This window comes from Mesoplodon densirostris, chromosome 16 (assembly GCF_025265405.1).
Source record: "Mesoplodon densirostris isolate mMesDen1 chromosome 16, mMesDen1 primary haplotype, whole genome shotgun sequence".
NCBI lineage: Eukaryota > Metazoa > Chordata > Mammalia > Artiodactyla > Ziphiidae > Mesoplodon > Mesoplodon densirostris.
The window spans coordinates 15,531,877-15,555,185 of NC_082676.1; the positions used below are offsets into that span (position 1 = coordinate 15,531,877).

General features: G+C 48.8%; 2 protein-coding genes across 2 annotated transcripts; both read right to left on the reverse strand.

The window, feature by feature from the left end:
* Window positions 1-1,927: 1,927 nt before the first annotated feature.
* LOC132476646 (serum basic protease inhibitor-like) lies at window positions 1,928-6,301 on the reverse strand. The gene is made up of 3 exons (XM_060078743.1): window positions 6,208-6,301; window positions 2,645-2,836; window positions 1,928-1,956 (listed from the first exon to the last, which is right to left on the reverse strand). Exons 1-3 carry the CDS (start codon window positions 6,299-6,301, stop codon window positions 1,928-1,930), a joined length of 315 nt encoding a protein of 104 aa, XP_059934726.1.
* A 6,317-nt stretch (window positions 6,302-12,618) lies between these two features.
* On the reverse strand, window positions 12,619-16,992 carry LOC132476647 (serum basic protease inhibitor-like). Its single transcript, XM_060078744.1, has 3 exons — window positions 16,899-16,992; window positions 13,336-13,527; window positions 12,619-12,647 (listed from the first exon to the last, which is right to left on the reverse strand). The coding sequence occupies exons 1-3, from the start codon at window positions 16,990-16,992 to the stop codon at window positions 12,619-12,621; spliced, it is 315 nt and encodes a 104-aa protein (XP_059934727.1).
* Window positions 16,993-23,309: the final 6,317 nt, after the last annotated feature.

Here is a 23,309-nt window from a genome sequence, read left to right on the forward strand (position 1 = left end):
GTGCCAACCATCCTAGCAGCATAAATTGTATGGAGCTCTAAAGAGTCATTCCCTTAACTCTGAGTCCTGAGAATCTGAAAGATGGTGAAAGGGACTTAGCAAATGTTAAGAAACTAAAAGAGACTTGGGTGGTGGTGGAGGGATACTGCCCTGACGGCCATCTCCCAATGTCTGTAGAACTAACAAAGACAGCAGAATTTGTCTGTAGGGTTCTTAGGAAGAGAGTCAGGACCAATGTGGAAACACAGGGCCAGAGAGGAGGGGGACTCTTGTTGGTTCAATAGGACAGAAGAGTGTTCTATTCATGAATGCTACCAGCTGGCACCTGCTGCCCAAGAGAAAGTGAGCTCCCCCTAGCAGGAGGTAAAAAACACTGAGGTTGGTTGACTAGCTACCTTCTATGAAATTTTAACATTTAATTATTCAGAAGCCTTCTCCAGTGTTTTTCCAAAACCGAATTTCTCTTCCACTGGTACCTCTACACACCCATATGGCTCAGCTCTAACGGGTCTGCTTCTTAGAGATGATAAAAGCGGCTGCCTCACTCCCCTCAGGAGCTGGGACTAGCAGAAGGGAGCAGAAAACTCAAGCTGTGGAACCAGGGCTCTCATGCAAATACGGTGGTTCCCCCACTTCTCGTAGGTAACTTCTGTTCCCCTACTCTGTACAGGGGGACTCCCAGGTTCATTGTATTCAGGGCTGGGTGGACTCTGAGGAACAAGTTGGGGTCTCCTCGTGATGCTTAAAGTCTACTTGGAAACCAATACAGACTCCGACCTGGGAAATGGATGGATGTACAATCTCTGTTCTCATCTCTGCCTCTTTGTCTTGCCCCAAAGCTCCTGTTTGCCCTCTTCTCTCTACCTGACAGAATCCCACTCACCCTTCCAAACTCAGCTCAGTCATCGCCTCTTCTGGGAAACTGGCCTTGACCTCTTCAGGGAGGCTGGCCTTGATCTCTTCAGAGAAGCTGGCCTTGACCTCTTCAAGAAGGCTGGCCTTGACCTCTTCAGGTGACAGCCAGGGCCTTCACCTCGGCTCCCTCAGTAGCCCCAGGAAACTAATCCTCCAGCTAACTGACATCTCCGTGCTCCCATTTCCTCCCTCGCAGTATCATTTGGAAAATACAAAGATATAATTTGGGGAAAATGACAAGCACAGAGCCTGGCACATGGCCAGTCTCACAAAAAAGGGTAGTTGCCCTTCTTTAACAGAAGTAAGAAGCCCCCTCTCCATACAAATGACCTTGTGAAAGGGAGTTCCTTGGAAAAATGGACTATTGAGCCTCATGCTTCTTCTTCTGTCCTTCTAAGAGTCCAGGAGAACAACTTGCCCCCAAATTTGACCTGGCCCAAGAAGTAAAGAAAGAAAGCTTTCATGTTGAGGTGTCTCCCAGATATTTTTGTAGCTTGGGGTGCCCACTAAGAGGTAGATGGTATTGTAATAGGTTTTCTTCCAATACTTGGTAGGGCCCAGTCTGAGGGCAGAAAGAGGGGAGGTGTCCACTGCTCTGCAGAATAATGAGAAGGACCACCATCTCCATGGACAGTGTTGGATAAGGTTCTTAGGTGCAAAAATCAGATTCCACGCAAGTTAGCTTAATTAGGAAATTATTTTATTGATTATAAGGATGTAGAATTTTAAATGACAGATAGGAAAATGTTCAACATCACGGTGGGGGAAAGGGACTTCTTTAATGAAAAGACTTCTGCCATCACTGATTCTCAGAACTCGATTCCAGAAATTATACCAACGATACCCACAAGGAGAATAGTGATGGTGGGGAGGGGGATGAAGGTGAGGATGCAGTGAGGATGAGGGTTAGGACTAGAATACTTGCTTCAAATCCCAGGCCCTGTAGTCACTCCAGTCATTAGGAATGTGCTCCTGCATTCATTCCTTCCTTCCTCAAATACTTATGGACGGTCTACTTTGTGACAGGAACCGTGCTAAGTGCTAGGGATAAAGGGAAGACTTTCTCTCATGGCGCTTAGAGCTGACTGGATGAGACAAAGCTAAAGCAAGTAGACCCATGGGGGGAAGGAGAGAGCCAGGGTTCTGCTGAGGAGGGTGGGGTTGAGAAGGAAGCCAGGGAGGCTGAACTGTTTCAGAAGCAGCCACAGCCAGCCCTGCGTGGGTCCTCCTTGGACTTCAGCATGTTGAGGGAGCACAGTTCACTGGTCCTCTGCAAAAAGAAAGGGACTGGCTGAATGACATCTCTGAAGCCCCAGACTTGGACACGGTACCCTCTGTTGGGTCCTAGACCATCCCAGAAATGAGCAACCACAGTCCTCCCAGAACCAGGATGACCAACAAGAAGGAAGTGAGTTTTCCAAGCCTAGGTGGGGTGCTCAGGAACTCTGCAGACCTGCTCTGTAGGGGGGCTGACTCAGTGTTCCCATCTGAAAAAGGGGAGCATGTGAGGAGGCTCAGATTCTCATGACGGGGCTTCTAGGGTGACCTTCTGCCAAGCTGGGCCATGGAAGATCTGCTCAGTGTGTGGTTTCACAGGACACTGCAGCCACTTCTCCTGGGAGGCAGCGAGGAGGAAAGACACTGCGCAGCTGTGAATGGTGGGTGGTCCCCTGAGCCCCTTCTCTTTCCCCAGCCCTTCCCCTCCCACCCTGCCCTGCCCCTGTCTTACTCGAGGGCCAACTGGAAAAACCACAGGTCTTCATGCAGTCCCCTAATGTCAGGAAGTTGTTTTGCCTGCCGTCACAGCCGCCATATTGGAAGATCTCGCAGAGCCCGGAGCTGGCATTGTAGAAGTACCTCATAAATATGGCCTGGCAGCGACCAATGTAGGGAGGGTCCAGGCAGAAGGCAGGCCGTGGGTCTGCAAGGATGGGAGGGACTCTAGGTCAGTTATGAGGATGGTCATCAAAGCTTGGTCTATAAGGTCAACAACAGCAACACCCAGCTTGTTTGCAATAGAGAATGTTGGGGTGCAGGGGTGTGAAGTGTCAAAAGGCCAGTAGAGGGCCTGTGCTCCGACACATTACTATTAGTATTGTGGTGTGACCACGATATGGTAATCACCTTAAAAAATTATATCTTCTTCATGAAGTATTTATGGATTAATTGCCATAATACTTTAGATTAGTTTTGAAACAGTCTACAAAAAAAAGAGGACCCACATCAATAATATTCTCCACATGTTGATAGTTGTTGAAGCTGGATGATGGTTAAATGGGGTTTGTAACACTATTCTCTGTAGTTAATTGAATGGTTGAAAGTTTCCAGTGTTAAAAAAAAAAAAGTGTGAAGAGAATCCCCTGGTGGTCCTGTGGTTAGGACTCCGTTTTTCCACTGCAGGGGGCCCAGGTTCGATCCCTGGTCAGGGAACTAAGATCCCACAAGCTGAGTGGTGCAGCCAAAAAAAAAAAAAAAAAAAAAAAAGTGTGAAGGAATCACGATGTAATGAAGAAAGGCATGAAAGAAAACACAACAGTGTGTTAGCTTTGGTTACCTCATGGGGACTGGAATAATGGAATATTGAGGTAATATTGATATTGTGATTTATAATAAATATATATTTGTCCTTCATCCCATTTCTGGTAACAGACTCCTAAAACCCCTGGAATTGCCAAAGTGAATAGAGCTATAAGTTGTCTTTTGTTATGGGACGGAGGTGACTGACTATTGGGAAGCCCCTAGTAACCCGAGGGTGGGCGCTGGTTACCACAGGAACTAACTGCCTGACCAGAGGGTTGGAACTTTCATTCCCACCCTCCTCCATGGCCTCCCCCAGCCCCGCTCAGGGAGGGGAAAGGGGCTGGAGGTTGAACAATCACCAGTGGCCATGACTAGGTAGTGAAACCTGCATAAACCCCTCAACAGACCAAGGCATTCATGTTTTTCAGAAGAACTGGGATGGACCCAGGGAACAACATAGGTACACACTCCGTCATGGCTCACCTGGACCACTGCAGCAGCCTGCCCATGGGCTTCTGTCTTTGCCCTTGGCCCCCTAGAGGCCACTCTCCACACTGCAGCCGCAGGGACCCTGTGACAACTTGAATCCTATCCCATTGCTCCCATGACCAAGCCCTCATCCCTCTCAGTCAAATTCTGACTCTTATCTTACACGACCTGCCCCATGGCCCCTCTGCCTCATCCCCTTCCGCACCAGCCCCCCTTCACCCACTCAGCTCCAGCCACCCTGGTCCTGGCTGCTGCTCAAACACACCAGGCCCATTTTACTGAAGCCTCTGTTCCAGCACCTCCTTATCATAGAAGGTTTGCCGACCAGTCTGTGGAAAGAGCACAGCCTCCTTTATCCCCATCACTCTTTTCAAAATATTCATCACGACCTGGCATATTATTTTCCCCTTTCTCTGTGATCTGTCTCCCTCTTAGGAGGCAAGTTAGTTTGCTATTTTGTGTACAGCTGTTTCCCCACATCAAGAACAATGCTTGTAAGGACTTGAGAAATATTGTTAATGGAATTGACCTCTCAGTTCATGCTCATGCTAAGTGTACGTTCATTGAATAGAATGGATATCACTGAATTGCTGTTAGTGAAAAGTCTATTTAATGATGAGGCAAGTCTATACAACTATGAATCTAGCTCTAACATTCTATATCTTGAGAGGATAGTAAAGTGATAGACAGGGGGGCAAGGGGAAGGGCATTGAGTTTTGACTAATATTGTTCCGCCTGGAAGAAAAACAGCCTTAGGTCCACGAACAGACTCACAGCAGTGCTAGATTTCTTGCCCTCCCTGTAGTTGCCTCAGGCAGAGCAGAAGTTCAGCTGCCCCGCACTTTTCTGATTAATTTTAATAATAGAGAAATAATCATTATTTGACACCTAAATATTTTGGTCTGAGAAGGGGAAGATAAGTAGACTAAGTCTTCCAGATAAATACCTCTTGGGGGGAAATGGACATCATTGGTTATGAAATTCATGATTGGTTGGTTATCCCTTCAGAGAACCTGTGTAACACGTGTCCCCAGTCAGGTGAGGAAACCACAGACGACTTGCCCCAGCACACACAGCAGGTAAGTATTTAGGTCACCGTGATACTATCATGTCACAACCCATTTGATAAACTACCTGATTCTGCCAGGAATTCTGAAAATACAGATAACTGCTAAGAGTTTCTGGGAGCACCGACGCATACTAAACACAACCCTGCCCCCCGAGCCACAGTCACCAAATTAAAGGGGAGAGTGACTCCGGGTTTTGTCCCTGAGAGCAAATATGTGGTGTCCCTACTGACACCAACCAATTCTGCAACGCCAACTGGGCGTCCCACGAGTCAATTCACTTCTGACACTAAAACCACAGAGTTAGTGCAGATTCAACAATATGAGGGCTCAGTTCCACAAGACAGCCCCCATTTCAAATGCCAGTCACAAGTCCTGGGGTCACCCATACATGTGACCACCTTGCTATAAATTCGGAGGTTCCATGACCCCACTTCCCATTTTCAGTAATTTATTAGAACCACCCACAGAACTCAGGAAAGCCCCTTACTTACTGCTCCCAGTTTATTACAAAGGTTGAAGCTCAGGGACGGCTGAATGGAGGAGACGCATAGGGCAAAGGGGGGTTGAGGGGTGCAGAGCCTCCGTGCCCTCTCAGGACACTCTCCCCCACATCACCTCGAAAGTTCACCACTCTGGACGTTCTCCAAAACCCCGAAGTTTAGGGTTTTTTATTGAGGTTTCAATAGGTCAGCAAATTGATTGAATCATTGGTCACTGATGATTGAACTCAGCCTCTCCCCAGAAGTACTACAGGTTGAAAGTTCTAATTCTCTAAGCACCTGATGAGACTTTTTGGAGACGGGCCCCATCCTTAAGCTATCCTGGGTCCCCTTCCTTGACTCATCGTATTACCATACAGAAGACAGTAAATTCCAAGGGTTGCAGGACATCTGGGCCAGGAGCCAGGACAAGGATCAAATATGGATCTTTTCATTACACTACAGTGAGGGTCAGGGACAAGGCAGTGACCAGGAATAGTCTCAGAGATGGGGTCCCTGGTCAGGTGGAGTTCGGTGGGATACTTTTATTAAAAGCTGAGACATAATGATTCCTTTTGAGAGTCATGAAATGTCCCTGGAGTTACAAATGCCCAACTTCCCAGGAGACATCCAGAGAGGCTGTCAGCACCCACCCCACCCCTGCTCCCCAGCCCCTTCCATGGACTCCCCTCATCCCTCCCCAGCCTGTACAGGAGAGGTGAGCCGGGACTTACCTCTAATATGGCGCTTGTGTTTACCCACTGGGGTGCAGGCCACCAGGGTGCCCAGGAGGACGAGAAGAGCGGTGGAGAGGCCGAGCCGGCTCATGTTCGTGGCCTTGCAGGAGGGCTTCTGAGGGAAGCTGGGGGCTGACGGAGCTTTTCATATCCCAGCTGAGGGGTGGGACAGGCAATGAGGAGGGGAGTGAGGAAGGGGTGGAGCTGGGCTCAGTCCTGTTTATTGCATAACCTCCCCACCTAACCTGCTTCTGCCTGCTGGAGCCAAATGCCCAGTAACAGCACTTCTCAGACCTGACTGTGACTGTGGGTCTCGTGGAAACACAGATTGTGATTCCACGGGTGGAATTTTGTCCAATAGGTTGACTCAGGGAGCATCCCAGCACCTAGAGCAGCGCGTGGCAGGTGATGGATGGTCAGTGAGTGGATGAGAGCAAATCAAAGGACAGATAAATGAACGGGAGTGCATTAGCTCTGGTCCTCCTTTTCAGCCTCCTGCTGACGTCATCACGTCTGGGCATCAATGCCCTTCACCCCCCACCCCAAATTCACTAACCTCAGAAGACAGGCGTGACACAGGACACCTTCCGGCAACCACTGCCACAGCTTCTCAGCTGGATGGAACTTGCTATTTACCTGGCACTGGTCCAAGCAGAAGCTGAGCTGGGGGAAGGCAATGTTCTCCTGGGAGACAAACCCTGATTTTCTGGGTAGAAAAAAGAGTAAGGGGCGTGGGCAGAGGGGAAACAGGGAGCTGAACACGTCTCCACAGCACGACCACTTACCACCCCGCACCTGGTAACACCAACAGGAGAGCTGCCTGCCTGAGCGGACCTCAGGGGCTGGAGTGATCTGTGGGAGGCTGCAAAGATCGCCTGCAACAACTGCCCTTCTCGGGTCTCTCCATCTGTGGTTTTGGGGTCGGAGGATGTCAATTTGCATCCCAGCTCTCCCTTTCCCTAACTCTGTGACCTGTGGCCAGAAATCTCCCACCGTCCTGTGTTGTCAGGTGTCATCTGAGATCCCTGCTGCCCATGTCGTGGGGTTGCTATGGAAGCAGTGGAGTCAACAGACATATATTCCTTCTCCCTGCAAAGTCAGTCCTTGTAATAAGAATAATAGGGGCTTCCCTGGTGGCGCAGCGGTTAAGAACCCACCTGCCAATGCAGGGGACACGGATACGAGCCCTGGTCCGGACTCAAACATGCCACAGAGCAACTAAGCTCATGCACCACAACTATTGAGCCCGCGTGCTGCAACTACTGAAGCCCGCACGCCTAGAGCCCATGCTCTGTAACAAGAGAAGCCACCGCAATGAGAAGCCCGCGCACCGCAACTAGAGAAAGCCCGCGTGCAGCAACGAAGACCCAACACAGCTGAAAATTAATTAATTAATTATTTATTTTAAAAAAGAAGAAGAAGAATGAGTAAAGACAGCAGTAAACGAGTAGCTCCTTCCACGTGCCAGGCGTTATCCTAAGCATTGGACGTATATTAACCCATCTCATCCTCACGATAATCCTAACAGAGGGCGAGGAAATCTTAATATTTCCTAACAATACAGAGGAGAAAATTGAGGCCACAGGAAATCTGTAATTTGCCCAAGGTCATGCTGGGTAGGAACAGGACCTGAACCCAGGAAACCGGCTTCAGAGTCTGCGCACCATGCACTCGGCTGCTTTGTAAGGTATAAAGTGCAGGCACGTGTGAAGGCTTACATACCCTCCCCTCTTCACTTGTCCCATCTATTCACTCCCAATTACAACCATGTACAGCAAGGCCCCCCCATACACACTCACTCATCCACACACAGACAAGCATCCTCCCACTAACACACACGCACACACACTAACAGCTAACACTGCCGAGATGTGCTGATTACAATTCCCTCAGTGTAAATCTTTTATCTCCTTTCATGATCACATCAAATCTCTCCTCTCTAGGGTATATTTCTACCTTACCACCTATCACAGAGGAGAAGAAATGCAGCACACAGAGGTGAAGGCATCACCCAGCACCAAACTGCTAATCAGCAGTAGAAACAAGACCACAGTCTAACCTTCTAGGCATTCATACACACACGCACACACACTCTCACACACACACACACTCTCTCTCTCTCTCTCTCACACACACACACACCCTGTGCTCCACTTCCAGGGTCAAGGAGAAGGGAGCTGGCTCAATGCCCAGAAGCCCCAGGAGCAAGCCCAGCCAAGTGTCACAGAGGCACACAGCTGGGTGATGAGCTGCAGAGGACGGGACGGGTTTGTGGCTGGCCCTTGAAGTGGGGCAGTTTTGTGGCACAGAGTCTTCCACCTGTGGGCTTTAGTCTAACTCTGGGGATTTAATGTCAGAAGGGAATTGACTTGGGGGATGCCCAGTGGGTGTCGGAGAGTTGGTTGGTGTTGGTAGAGACACCATGGATTTGGTGTCTGGGGGAAAAAACCCCAGACCCACTCGTCGCTGGGCTTTGGTGGCTGAGATGCGGCTTCGGGACAGGGGAGGAATGAGTGTGGGGCAGTGCATCCAGAAACTCTTACCCATTATCTGCATGTTACCAAGTCCCTGCAGATGTCAGGTGCTTCACTGACTGGATTTTGACAGAATAGTATCTTGACTTGAACTTACCACTCACCACGAAGTGACCAGGGGCCACTCACGTATCTGCAGTTTCCCCATGTAGACAGGTGACACCTGCCACGCAGGTTCTAGGAAGGGATTACCCATCATCACATAAAGACTATTTTCACATTCCATGGCCAATGCTATCCATTTCCAGCACGATGTCTTAGTCTGGGGAGTTCACTGGTGGCACAGTGGTTAAGAATCTGCCTGCCAATGCAGGGGACATGGGTTCGAGCCCTGTTTCGGGAAGATCCCACATGCCGTGGAGCAACTAAGCCTGTGTGCCACAACTACTGAGCCTGCACTCTAGAGCCCGTGAGCCACAACTACTGAAGCCCGTATGCCTAGAGCCCATGCTCCACAACAAGAGAAGCCACCGCAATGAGAAGCCCATGCTCCACAATGAAGAGTAGCCCATGCTCACCTCAACTAGAGAAAGCCCGCGTGCCGCAATGAAGACCCAACACAGCCAGAAATAAATAAATAAATAAATAAATAAATAAATAAATAAACAAATAAATAAATGGACACCCTGTAATCATGGTTGAACACAGACAAAACAAGCTAAGTTAACAAGCCACCAAAATGACCAAGCATCTCCCTATTCTGCCTCATATGAGTGACTGATGCTGCTTTACCAAATACAGCTCTAAACTCTATCTTGTCCTCTCTTCTTAGAGTTAAGATTACGATACATAGTCAGAGAACTGCCCCACTTCCTGACAGCATCCATCCAAAGCAAAGCCAGCTTATGAAACCTTCCTCAAATCACCTAACCATAGCACATTTCTTTAGGTCTTTTCTAACATCCTCTTAATGAGATGCTAGGTGGTTCCCCAAGGTGTGTGTTCTCCTTGCTGTAGTGAGTAATAAACCCAACTGGTTCAACCGGCAACAGGAGTGTTTCTGGAGGTGTGTGGCTAGAGACATTGACAGGTGGAATCATTAGTCTTATTTTGTAAAAGAGGAAAGAGAAACTCAGAGATTTGGAGAGATATTCCCAAGACTATAAGGTAGTAAGTGACAGAATCAGCTCTTTCTATTTTCTCATATTTAAAGACCCTGCTATGTGAGTCTCTATGCATCCGTTTCCTTATCTGTAGTGATGCAGTTAGACACTGTTCTCCAAAGGTCTCTCCAGCTCACGTCTTCCTAGAGGCAGGGGCATGAAAACATTGTCAAAGTGGCTTGGCTTGGGAGAGCTGGGACCTCCTTTTGACTGAGAACCCAGTGGATTCTAAACAAGTCATTCCCACAATGCCTTGCAGCTGGGACGGTCTAATAATGAACTTGAAGTGTGGTGCATCCTGGGAAATACCTCCATAAGCCTTGGATTCCTGCCCCACCTACATCCTACCCGCTCCTCTCAGCCACCCTCACTTAGGTGTTCATATTTCCACAGTATCTGATTGCCACAGCTCTTGACCTACTGGGGAAAGCAAGACTGGAGGGTGGGGCTTCCCTGGTGGCGCAGTGGTTAAGACCCCGCCTGTCAATGCAGGGGACGCGGATTCGAGCCCTGGTCCGGGAAGATCCCACATGCCGCGGAGCAACTAAGCCCATGCGCCACAACTACTGAGCCTGTGCTCTAGAGCCCATGCTCTGCAACAAGAGAAGTCACCGCGATGAGAAGCCCGTGCTCTGCAACGAAGAGTAGCCCCCGCTCACTGCAACTAGAGAAAGCCCCCGCGCAGCAACAAAGACCCAACGCAGACAAAAATTAATTAATTAAATAAATTACAACAACAACAAAAAAAGACTGGAGGGTGACCTGGGAGCTGTGATCCTACTGACCATCCTCTTATTCTTACACTAACCTCATCTCCAGCCCAGTGAGGGGGCACCTCAGGAAGGTGCCAACCATCCTAGCAGCATAAATTGTATGGAGCTCTAAAGAGTCATTCCCTTAACTCTGAGTCCTGAGAATCTGAAAGATGGTGAAAGGGACTTAGCAAATGTTAAGAAACTAAAAGAGACTTGGGTGGTGGTGGAGGGATACTGCCCTGACGGCCATCTCCCAATGTCTGTAGAACTAACAAAGACAGCAGAATTTGTCTGTAGGGTTCTTAGGAAGAGAGTCAGGACCAATGTGGAAACACAGGGCCAGAGAGGAGGGGGACTCTTGTTGGTTCAATAGGACAGAAGAGTGTTCTATTCATGAATGCTACCAGCTGGCACCTGCTGCCCAAGAGAAAGTGAGCTCCCCCTAGCAGGAGGTAAAAAACACTGAGGTTGGTTGACTAGCTACCTTCTATGAAATTTTAACATTTAATTATTCAGAAGCCTTCTCCAGTGTTTTTCCAAAACCGAATTTCTCTTCCACTGGTACCTCTACACACCCATATGGCTCAGCTCTAACGGGTCTGCTTCTTAGAGATGATAAAAGCGGCTGCCTCACTCCCCTCAGGAGCTGGGACTAGCAGAAGGGAGCAGAAAACTCAAGCTGTGGAACCAGGGCTCTCATGCAAATACGGTGGTTCCCCCACTTCTCGTAGGTAACTTCTGTTCCCCTACTCTGTACAGGGGGACTCCCAGGTTCATTGTATTCAGGGCTGGGTGGACTCTGAGGAACAAGTTGGGGTCTCCTCGTGATGCTTAAAGTCTACTTGGAAACCAATACAGACTCCGACCTGGGAAATGGATGGATGTACAATCTCTGTTCTCATCTCTGCCTCTTTGTCTTGCCCCAAAGCTCCTGTTTGCCCTCTTCTCTCTACCTGACAGAATCCCACTCACCCTTCCAAACTCAGCTCAGTCATCGCCTCTTCTGGGAAACTGGCCTTGACCTCTTCAGGGAGGCTGGCCTTGATCTCTTCAGAGAAGCTGGCCTTGACCTCTTCAAGAAGGCTGGCCTTGACCTCTTCAGGTGACAGCCAGGGCCTTCACCTCGGCTCCCTCAGTAGCCCCAGGAAACTAATCCTCCAGCTAACTGACATCTCCGTGCTCCCATTTCCTCCCTCGCAGTATCATTTGGAAAATACAAAGATATAATTTGGGGAAAATGACAAGCACAGAGCCTGGCACATGGCCAGTCTCACAAAAAAGGGTAGTTGCCCTTCTTTAACAGAAGTAAGAAGCCCCCTCTCCATACAAATGACCTTGTGAAAGGGAGTTCCTTGGAAAAATGGACTATTGAGCCTCATGCTTCTTCTTCTGTCCTTCTAAGAGTCCAGGAGAACAACTTGCCCCCAAATTTGACCTGGCCCAAGAAGTAAAGAAAGAAAGCTTTCATGTTGAGGTGTCTCCCAGATATTTTTGTAGCTTGGGGTGCCCACTAAGAGGTAGATGGTATTGTAATAGGTTTTCTTCCAATACTTGGTAGGGCCCAGTCTGAGGGCAGAAAGAGGGGAGGTGTCCACTGCTCTGCAGAATAATGAGAAGGACCACCATCTCCATGGACAGTGTTGGATAAGGTTCTTAGGTGCAAAAATCAGATTCCACGCAAGTTAGCTTAATTAGGAAATTATTTTATTGATTATAAGGATGTAGAATTTTAAATGACAGATAGGAAAATGTTCAACATCACGGTGGGGGAAAGGGACTTCTTTAATGAAAAGACTTCTGCCATCACTGATTCTCAGAACTCGATTCCAGAAATTATACCAACGATACCCACAAGGAGAATAGTGATGGTGGGGAGGGGGATGAAGGTGAGGATGCAGTGAGGATGAGGGTTAGGACTAGAATACTTGCTTCAAATCCCAGGCCCTGTAGTCACTCCAGTCATTAGGAATGTGCTCCTGCATTCATTCCTTCCTTCCTCAAATACTTATGGACGGTCTACTTTGTGACAGGAACCGTGCTAAGTGCTAGGGATAAAGGGAAGACTTTCTCTCATGGCGCTTAGAGCTGACTGGATGAGACAAAGCTAAAGCAAGTAGACCCATGGGGGGAAGGAGAGAGCCAGGGTTCTGCTGAGGAGGGTGGGGTTGAGAAGGAAGCCAGGGAGGCTGAACTGTTTCAGAAGCAGCCACAGCCAGCCCTGCGTGGGTCCTCCTTGGACTTCAGCATGTTGAGGGAGCACAGTTCACTGGTCCTCTGCAAAAAGAAAGGGACTGGCTGAATGACATCTCTGAAGCCCCAGACTTGGACACGGTACCCTCTGTTGGGTCCTAGACCATCCCAGAAATGAGCAACCACAGTCCTCCCAGAACCAGGATGACCAACAAGAAGGAAGTGAGTTTTCCAAGCCTAGGTGGGGTGCTCAGGAACTCTGCAGACCTGCTCTGTAGGGGGGCTGACTCAGTGTTCCCATCTGAAAAAGGGGAGCATGTGAGGAGGCTCAGATTCTCATGACGGGGCTTCTAGGGTGACCTTCTGCCAAGCTGGGCCATGGAAGATCTGCTCAGTGTGTGGTTTCACAGGACACTGCAGCCACTTCTCCTGGGAGGCAGCGAGGAGGAAAGACACTGCGCAGCTGTGAATGGTGGGTGGTCCCCTGAGCCCCTTCTCTTTCCCCAGCCCTTCCCCTCCCACCCTGCCCTGCCCCTGTCTTACTCGAGGGCCAACTGGAAAAACCACAGGTCTTCATGCAGTCCCCTAATGTCAGGAAGTTGTTTTGCCTGCCGTCACAGCCGCCATATTGGAAGATCTCGCAGAGCCCGGAGCTGGCATTGTAGAAGTACCTCATAAATATGGCCTGGCAGCGACCAATGTAGGGAGGGTCCAGGCAGAAGGCAGGCCGTGGGTCTGCAAGGATGGGAGGGACTCTAGGTCAGTTATGAGGATGGTCATCAAAGCTTGGTCTATAAGGTCAACAACAGCAACACCCAGCTTGTTTGCAATAGAGAATGTTGGGGTGCAGGGGTGTGAAGTGTCAAAAGGCCAGTAGAGGGCCTGTGCTCCGACACATTACTATTAGTATTGTGGTGTGACCACGATATGGTAATCACCTTAAAAAATTATATCTTCTTCATGAAGTATTTATGGATTAATTGCCATAATACTTTAGATTAGTTTTGAAACAGTCTACAAAAAAAAGAGGACCCACATCAATAATATTCTCCACATGTTGATAGTTGTTGAAGCTGGATGATGGTTAAATGGGGTTTGTAACACTATTCTCTGTAGTTAATTGAATGGTTGAAAGTTTCCAGTGTTAAAAAAAAAAAGTGTGAAGAGAATCCCCTGGTGGTCCTGTGGTTAGGACTCCGTTTTTCCACTGCAGGGGGCCCAGGTTCGATCCCTGGTCAGGGAACTAAGATCCCACAAGCTGAGTGGTGCAGCCAAAAAAAAAAAAAAAAAAAAAAAAGTGTGAAGGAATCACGATGTAATGAAGAAAGGCATGAAAGAAAACACAACAGTGTGTTAGCTTTGGTTACCTCATGGGGACTGGAATAATGGAATATTGAGGTAATATTGATATTGTGATTTATAATAAATATATATTTGTCCTTCATCCCATTTCTGGTAACAGACTCCTAAAACCCCTGGAATTGCCAAAGTGAATAGAGCTATAAGTTGTCTTTTGTTATGGGACGGAGGTGACTGACTATTGGGAAGCCCCTAGTAACCCGAGGGTGGGCGCTGGTTACCACAGGAACTAACTGCCTGACCAGAGGGTTGGAACTTTCATTCCCACCCTCCTCCATGGCCTCCCCCAGCCCCGCTCAGGGAGGGGAAAGGGGCTGGAGGTTGAACAATCACCAGTGGCCATGACTAGGTAGTGAAACCTGCATAAACCCCTCAACAGACCAAGGCATTCATGTTTTTCAGAAGAACTGGGATGGACCCAGGGAACAACATAGGTACACACTCCGTCATGGCTCACCTGGACCACTGCAGCAGCCTGCCCATGGGCTTCTGTCTTTGCCCTTGGCCCCCTAGAGGCCACTCTCCACACTGCAGCCGCAGGGACCCTGTGACAACTTGAATCCTATCCCATTGCTCCCATGACCAAGCCCTCATCCCTCTCAGTCAAATTCTGACTCTTATCTTACACGACCTGCCCCATGGCCCCTCTGCCTCATCCCCTTCCGCACCAGCCCCCCTTCACCCACTCAGCTCCAGCCACCCTGGTCCTGGCTGCTGCTCAAACACACCAGGCCCATTTTACTGAAGCCTCTGTTCCAGCACCTCCTTATCATAGAAGGTTTGCCGACCAGTCTGTGGAAAGAGCACAGCCTCCTTTATCCCCATCACTCTTTTCAAAATATTCATCACGACCTGGCATATTATTTTCCCCTTTCTCTGTGATCTGTCTCCCTCTTAGGAGGCAAGTTAGTTTGCTATTTTGTGTACAGCTGTTTCCCCACATCAAGAACAATGCTTGTAAGGACTTGAGAAATATTGTTAATGGAATTGACCTCTCAGTTCATGCTCATGCTAAGTGTACGTTCATTGAATAGAATGGATATCACTGAATTGCTGTTAGTGAAAAGTCTATTTAATGATGAGGCAAGTCTATACAACTATGAATCTAGCTCTAACATTCTATATCTTGAGAGGATAGTAAAGTGATAGACAGGGGGGCAAGGGGAAGGGCATTGAGTTTTGACTAATATTGTTCCCGCCTGGAAGAAAAACAGCCTTAGGTCCACGAACAGACTCACAGCAGTGCTAGATTTCTTGCCCTCCCTGTAGTTGCCTCAGGCAGAGCAGAAGTTCAGCTGCCCCGCACTTTTCTGATTAATTTTAATAATAGAGAAATAATCATTATTTGACACCTAAATATTTTGGTCTGAGAAGGGGAAGATAAGTAGACTAAGTCTTCCAGATAAATACCTCTTGGGGGGAAATGGACATCATTGGTTATGAAATTCATGATTGGTTGGTTATCCCTTCAGAGAACCTGTGTAACACGTGTCCCCAGTCAGGTGAGGAAACCACAGACGACTTGCCCCAGCACACACAGCAGGTAAGTATTTAGGTCACCGTGATACTATCATGTCACAACCCATTTGATAAACTACCTGATTCTGCCAGGAATTCTGAAAATACAGATAACTGCTAAGAGTTTCTGGGAGCACCGACGCATACTAAACACAACCCTGCCCCCCGAGCCACAGTCACCAAATTAAAGGGGAGAGTGACTCCGGGTTTTGTCCCTGAGAGCAAATATGTGGTGTCCCTACTGACACCAACCAATTCTGCAACGCCAACTGGGCGTCCCACGAGTCAATTCACTTCTGACACTAAAACCACAGAGTTAGTGCAGATTCAACAATATGAGGGCTCAGTTCCACAAGACAGCCCCCATTTCAAATGCCAGTCACAAGTCCTGGGGTCACCCATACATGTGACCACCTTGCTATAAATTCGGAGGTTCCATGACCCCACTTCCCATTTTCAGTAATTTATTAGAACCACCCACAGAACTCAGGAAAGCCCCTTACTTACTGCTCCCAGTTTATTACAAAGGTTGAAGCTCAGGGACGGCTGAATGGAGGAGACGCATAGGGCAAAGGGGGGTTGAGGGGTGCAGAGCCTCCGTGCCCTCTCAGGACACTCTCCCCCACATCACCTCGAAAGTTCACCACTCTGGACGTTCTCCAAAACCCCGAAGTTTAGGGTTTTTTATTGAGGTTTCAATAGGTCAGCAAATTGATTGAATCATTGGTCACTGATGATTGAACTCAGCCTCTCCCCAGAAGTACTACAGGTTGAAAGTTCTAATTCTCTAAGCACCTGATGAGACTTTTTGGAGACGGGCCCCATCCTTAAGCTATCCTGGGTCCCCTTCCTTGACTCATCGTATTACCATACAGAAGACAGTAAATTCCAAGGGTTGCAGGACATCTGGGCCAGGAGCCAGGACAAGGATCAAATATGGATCTTTTCATTACACTACAGTGAGGGTCAGGGACAAGGCAGTGACCAGGAATAGTCTCAGAGATGGGGTCCCTGGTCAGGTGGAGTTCGGTGGGATACTTTTATTAAAAGCTGAGACATAATGATTCCTTTTGAGAGTCATGAAATGTCCCTGGAGTTACAAATGCCCAACTTCCCAGGAGACATCCAGAGAGGCTGTCAGCACCCACCCCACCCCTGCTCCCCAGCCCCTTCCATGGACTCCCCTCATCCCTCCCCAGCCTGTACAGGAGAGGTGAGCCGGGACTTACCTCTAATATGGCGCTTGTGTTTACCCACTGGGGTGCAGGCCACCAGGGTGCCCAGGAGGACGAGAAGAGCGGTGGAGAGGCCGAGCCGGCTCATGTTCGTGGCCTTGCAGGAGGGCTTCTGAGGGAAGCTGGGGACTGACGGAGCTTTTCATATCCCAGCTGAGGGGTGGGACAGGCAATGAGGAGGGGAGTGAGGAAGGGGTGGAGCTGGGCTCAGTCCTGTTTATTGCATAACCTCCCCACCTAACCTGCTTCTGCCTGCTGGAGCCAAATGCCCAGTAACAGCACTTCTCAGACCTGACTGTGACTGTGGGTCTCGTGGAAACACAGATTGTGATTCCACGGGTGGAATTTTGTCCAATAGGTTGACTCAGGGAGCATCCCAGCACCTAGAGCAGCGCGTGGCAGGTGATGGATGGTCAGTGAGTGGATGAGAGCAAATCAAAGGACAGATAAATGAACGGGAGTGCATTAGCTCTGGTCCTCCTTTTCAGCCTCCTGCTGACGTCATCACGTCTGGGCATCAATGCCCTTCACCCCCCACCCCAAATTCACTAACCTCAGAAGACAGGCGTGACACAGGACACCTTCCGGCAACCACTGCCACAGCTTCTCAGCTGGATGGAACTTGCTATTTACCTGGCACTGGTCCAAGCAGAAGCTGAGCTGGGGGAAGGCAATGTTCTCCTGGGAGACAAACCCTGATTTTCTGGGTAGAAAAAAGAGTAAGGGGCGTGGGCAGAGGGGAAACAGGGAGCTGAACACGTCTCCACAGCACGACCACTTACCACCCCGCACCTGGTAACACCAACAGGAGAGCTACCTGCCTGAGCGGACCTCAGGGGCTGGAGTGATCTGTGGGAGGCTGCAAAGATCGCCTGCAACAACTGCCCTTCTCGGGTCTCTCCATCTGTGGTTTTGGGGTCGGAGGATGTCAATTTGCATCCCAGCTCTCCCTTTCCCTAACTCTGTGACCTGTGGCCAGAAATCTCCCACCGTCCTGTGTTGTCAGGTGTCATCTGAGATCCCTGCTGCCCATGTCGTGGGGTTGCTATGGAAGCAGTGGAGTCAACAGACATATATTCCTTCTCCCTGCAAAGTCAGTCCTTGTAATAAGAATAATAGGGGCTTCCCTGGTGGCGCAGCGGTTAAGAACCCACCTGCCAATGCAGGGGACACGGATACGAGCCCTGGTCCGGACTCAAACATGCCACAGAGCAACTAAGCTCATGCACCACAACTATTGAGCCCGCATGCTGCAACTACTGAAGCCCGCACGTCTAGAGCCCATGCTCTGTAACAAGAGAAGCCACCGCAATGAGAAGCCCGCGCACCGCAACTAGAGAAAGCCCGCGTGCAGCAACGAAGACCCAACACAGCTGAAAATTAATTAATTAATTATTTATTTTAAAAAAGAAGAAGAAGAATGAGTAAAGACAGCAGTAAACGAGTAGCTCCTTCCACGTGCCAGGCGTTATCCTAAGCATTGGACGTATATTAACCCATCTCATCCTCACGATAATCCTAACAGAGGGCGAGGAAATCTTAATATTTCCTAACAATACAGAGGAGAAAATTGAGGCCACAGGAAATCTGTAATTTGCCCAAGGTCATGCTGGGTAGGAACAGGACCTGAACCCAGGAAACCGGCTTCAGAGTCTGCGCACCATGCACTCGGCTGCTTTGTAAGGTATAAAGTGCAGGCACGTGTGAAGGCTTACATACCCTCCCCTCTTCACTTGTCCCATCTATTCACTCCCAATTACAACCATGTACAGCAAGGCCCCCCCATACACACTCACTCATCCACACACAGACAAGCATCCTCCCACTAACACACACGCACACACACTAACAGCTAACACTGCCGAGATGTGCTGATTACAATTCCCTCAGTGTAAATCTTTTATCTCCTTTCATGATCACATCAAATCTCTCCTCTCTAGGGTATATTTCTACCTTACCACCTATCACAGAGGAGAAGAAATGCAGCACACAGAGGTGAAGGCATCACCCAGCACCAAACTGCTAATCAGCAGTAGAAACAAGACCACAGTCTAACCTTCTAGGCATTCATACACACACACACACACACTCTCACACACACACACACTCTCTCTCTCTCTCTCTCACACACACACACACCCTGTGCTCCACTTCCAGGGTCAAGGAGAAGGGAGCTGGCTCAATGCCCAGAAGCCCCAGGAGCAAGCCCAGCCAAGTGTCACAGAGGCACACAGCTGGGTGATGAGCTGCAGAGGACGGGACGGGTTTGTGGCTGGCCCTTGAAGTGGGGCAGTTTTGTGGCACAGAGTCTTCCACCTGTGGGCTTTAGTCTAACTCTGGGGATTTAATGTCAGAAGGGAATTGACTTGGGGGATGCCCAGTGGGTGTCGGAGAGTTGGTTGGTGTTGGTAGAGACACCATGGATTTGGTGTCTGGGGGAAAAAACCCCAGACCCACTCGTCGCTGGGCTTTGGTGGCTGAGATGCGGCTTCGGGACAGGGGAGGAATGAGTGTGGGGCAGTGCATCCAGAAACTCTTACCCATTATCTGCATGTTACCAAGTCCCTGCAGATGTCAGGTGCTTCACTGACTGGATTTTGACAGAATAGTATCTTGACTTGAACTTACCACTCACCACGAAGTGACCAGGGGCCACTCACGTATCTGCAGTTTCCCCATGTAGACAGGTGACACCTGCCACGCAGGTTCTAGGAAGGGATTACCCATCATCACATAAAGACTATTTTCACATTCCATGGCCAATGCTATCCATTTCCAGCACGATGTCTTAGTCTGGGGAGTTCACTGGTGGCACAGTGGTTAAGAATCTGCCTGCCAATGCAGGGGACATGGGTTCGAGCCCTGTTTCGGGAAGATCCCACATGCCGTGGAGCAACTAAGCCTGTGTGCCACAACTACTGAGCCTGCACTCTAGAGCCCGTGAGCCACAACTACTGAAGCCCGTATGCCTAGAGCCCATGCTCCACAACAAGAGAAGCCACCGCAATGAGAAGCCCATGCTCCACAATGAAGAGTAGCCCATGCTCACCTCAACTAGAGAAAGCCCGCGTGCCGCAATGAAGACCCAACACAGCCAGAAATAAATAAATAAATAAATAAATAAATAAATAAATAAACAAATAAATAAATGGACACCCTGTAATCATGGTTGAACACAGACAAAACAAGCTAAGTTAACAAGCCACCAAAATGACCAAGCATCTCCCTATTCTGCCTCATATGAGTGACTGATGCTGCTTTACCAAATACAGCTCTAAACTCTATCTTGTCCTCTCTTCTTAGAGTTAAGATTACGATACATAGTCAGAGAACTGCCCCACTTCCTGACAGCATCCATCCAAAGCAAAGCCAGCTTATGAAACCTTCCTCAAATCACCTAACCATAGCACATTTCTTTAGGTCTTTTCTAACATCCTCTTAATGAGATGCTAGGTGGTTCCCCAAGGTGTGTGTTCTCCTTGCTGTAGTGAGTAATAAACCCAACTGGTTCAACCGGCAACAGGAGTGTTTCTGGAGGTGTGTGGCTAGAGACATTGACAGGTGGAATCATTAGTCTTATTTTGTAAAAGAGGAAAGAGAAACTCAGAGATTTGGAGAGATATTCCCAAGACTATAAGGTAGTAAGTGACAGAATCAGCTCTTTCTATTTTCTCATATTTAAAGACCCTGCTATGTGAGTCTCTATGCATCCGTTTCCTTATCTGTAGTGATGCAGTTAGACACTGTTCTCCAAAGGTCTCTCCAGCTCACGTCTTCCTAGAGGCAGGGGCATGAAAACATTGTCAAAGTGGCTTGGCTTGGGAGAGCTGGGACCTCCTTTTGACTGAGAACCCAGTGGATTCTAAACAAGTCATTCCCACAATGCCTTGCAGCTGGGACGGTCTAATAATGAACTTGAAGTGTGGTGCATCCTGGGAAATACCTCCATAAGCCTTGGATTCCTGCCCCACCTACATCCTACCCGCTCCTCTCAGCCACCCTCACTTAGGTGTTCATATTTCCACAGTATCTGATTGCCACAGCTCTTGACCTACTGGGGAAAGCAAGACTGGAGGGTGGGGCTTCCCTGGTGGCGCAGTGGTTAAGACCCCGCCTGTCAATGCAGGGGACGCGGATTCGAGCCCTGGTCCGGGAAGATCCCACATGCCGCGGAGCAACTAAGCCCATGCGCCACAACTACTGAGCCTGTGCTCTAGAGCCCATGCTCTGCAACAAGAGAAGTCACCGCGATGAGAAGCCCGTGCTCTGCAACGAAGAGTAGCCCCCGCTCACTGCAACTAGAGAAAGCCCCCGCGCAGCAACAAAGACCCAACGCAGACAAAAATTAATTAATTAAATAAATTACAACAACAACAAAAAAAGACTGGAGGGTGACCTGGGAGCTGTGATCCTACTGACCATCCTCTTATTCTTACACTAACCTCATCTCCAGCCCAGTGAGGGGGCACCTCAGGAAGGTGCCAACCATCCTAGCAGCATAAATTGTATGGAGCTCTAAAGAGTCATTCCCTTAACTCTGAGTCCTGAGAATCTGAAAGATGGTGAAAGGGACTTAGCAAATGTTAAGAAACTAAAAGAGACTTGGGTGGTGGTGGAGGGATACTGCCCTGACGGCCATCTCCCAATGTCTGTAGAACTAACAAAGACAGCAGAATTTGTCTGTAGGGTTCTTAGGAAGAGAGTCAGGACCAATGTGGAAACACAGGGCCAGAGAGGAGGGGGACTCTTGTTGGTTCAATAGGACAGAAGAGTGTTCTATTCATGAATGCTACCAGCTGGCACCTGCTGCCCAAGAGAAAGTGAGCTCCCCCTAGCAGGAGGTAAAAAACACTGAGGTTGGTTGACTAGCTACCTTCTATGAAATTTTAACATTTAATTATTCAGAAGCCTTCTCCAGTGTTTTTCCAAAACCGAATTTCTCTTCCACTGGTACCTCTACACACCCATATGGCTCAGCTCTAACGGGTCTGCTTCTTAGAGATGATAAAAGCGGCTGCCTCACTCCCCTCAGGAGCTGGGACTAGCAGAAGGGAGCAGAAAACTCAAGCTGTGGAACCAGGGCTCTCATGCAAATACGGTGGTTCCCCCACTTCTCGTAGGTAACTTCTGTTCCCCTACTCTGTACAGGGGGACTCCCAGGTTCATTGTATTCAGGGCTGGGTGGACTCTGAGGAACAAGTTGGGGTCTCCTCGTGATGCTTAAAGTCTACTTGGAAACCAATACAGACTCCGACCTGGGAAATGGATGGATGTACAATCTCTGTTCTCATCTCTGCCTCTTTGTCTTGCCCCAAAGCTCCTGTTTGCCCTCTTCTCTCTACCTGACAGAATCCCACTCACCCTTCCAAACTCAGCTCAGTCATCGCCTCTTCTGGGAAACTGGCCTTGACCTCTTCAGGGAGGCTGGCCTTGATCTCTTCAGAGAAGCTGGCCTTGACCTCTTCAAGAAGGCTGGCCTTGACCTCTTCAGGTGACAGCCAGGGCCTTCACCTCGGCTCCCTCAGTAGCCCCAGGAAACTAATCCTCCAGCTAACTGACATCTCCGTGCTCCCATTTCCTCCCTCGCAGTATCATTTGGAAAATACAAAGATATAATTTGGGGAAAATGACAAGCACAGAGCCTGGCACATGGCCAGTCTCACAAAAAAGGGTAGTTGCCCTTCTTTAACAGAAGTAAGAAGCCCCCTCTCCATACAAATGACCTTGTGAAAGGGAGTTCCTTGGAAAAATGGACTATTGAGCCTCATGCTTCTTCTTCTGTCCTTCTAAGAGTCCAGGAGAACAACTTGCCCCCAAATTTGACCTGGCCCAAGAAGTAAAGAAAGAAAGCTTTCATGTTGAGGTGTCTCCCAGATATTTTTGTAGCTTGGGGTGCCCACTAAGAGGTAGATGGTATTGTAATAGGTTTTCTTCCAATACTTGGTAGGGCCCAGTCTGAGGGCAGAAAGAGGGGAGGTGTCCACTGCTCTGCAGAATAATGAGAAGGACCACCATCTCCATGGACAGTGTTGGATAAGGTTCTTAGGTGCAAAAATCAGATTCCACGCAAGTTAGCTTAATTAGGAAATTATTTTATTGATTATAAGGATGTAGAATTTTAAATGACAGATAGGAAAATGTTCAACATCACGGTGGGGGAAAGGGACTTCTTTAATGAAAAGACTTCTGCCATCACTGATTCTCAGAACTCGATTCCAGAAATTATACCAACGATACCCACAAGGAGAATAGTGATGGTGGGGAGGGGGATGAAGGTGAGGATGCAGTGAGGATGAGGGTTAGGACTAGAATACTTGCTTCAAATCCCAGGCCCTGTAGTCACTCCAGTCATTAGGAATGTGCTCCTGCATTCATTCCTTCCTTCCTCAAATACTTATGGACGGT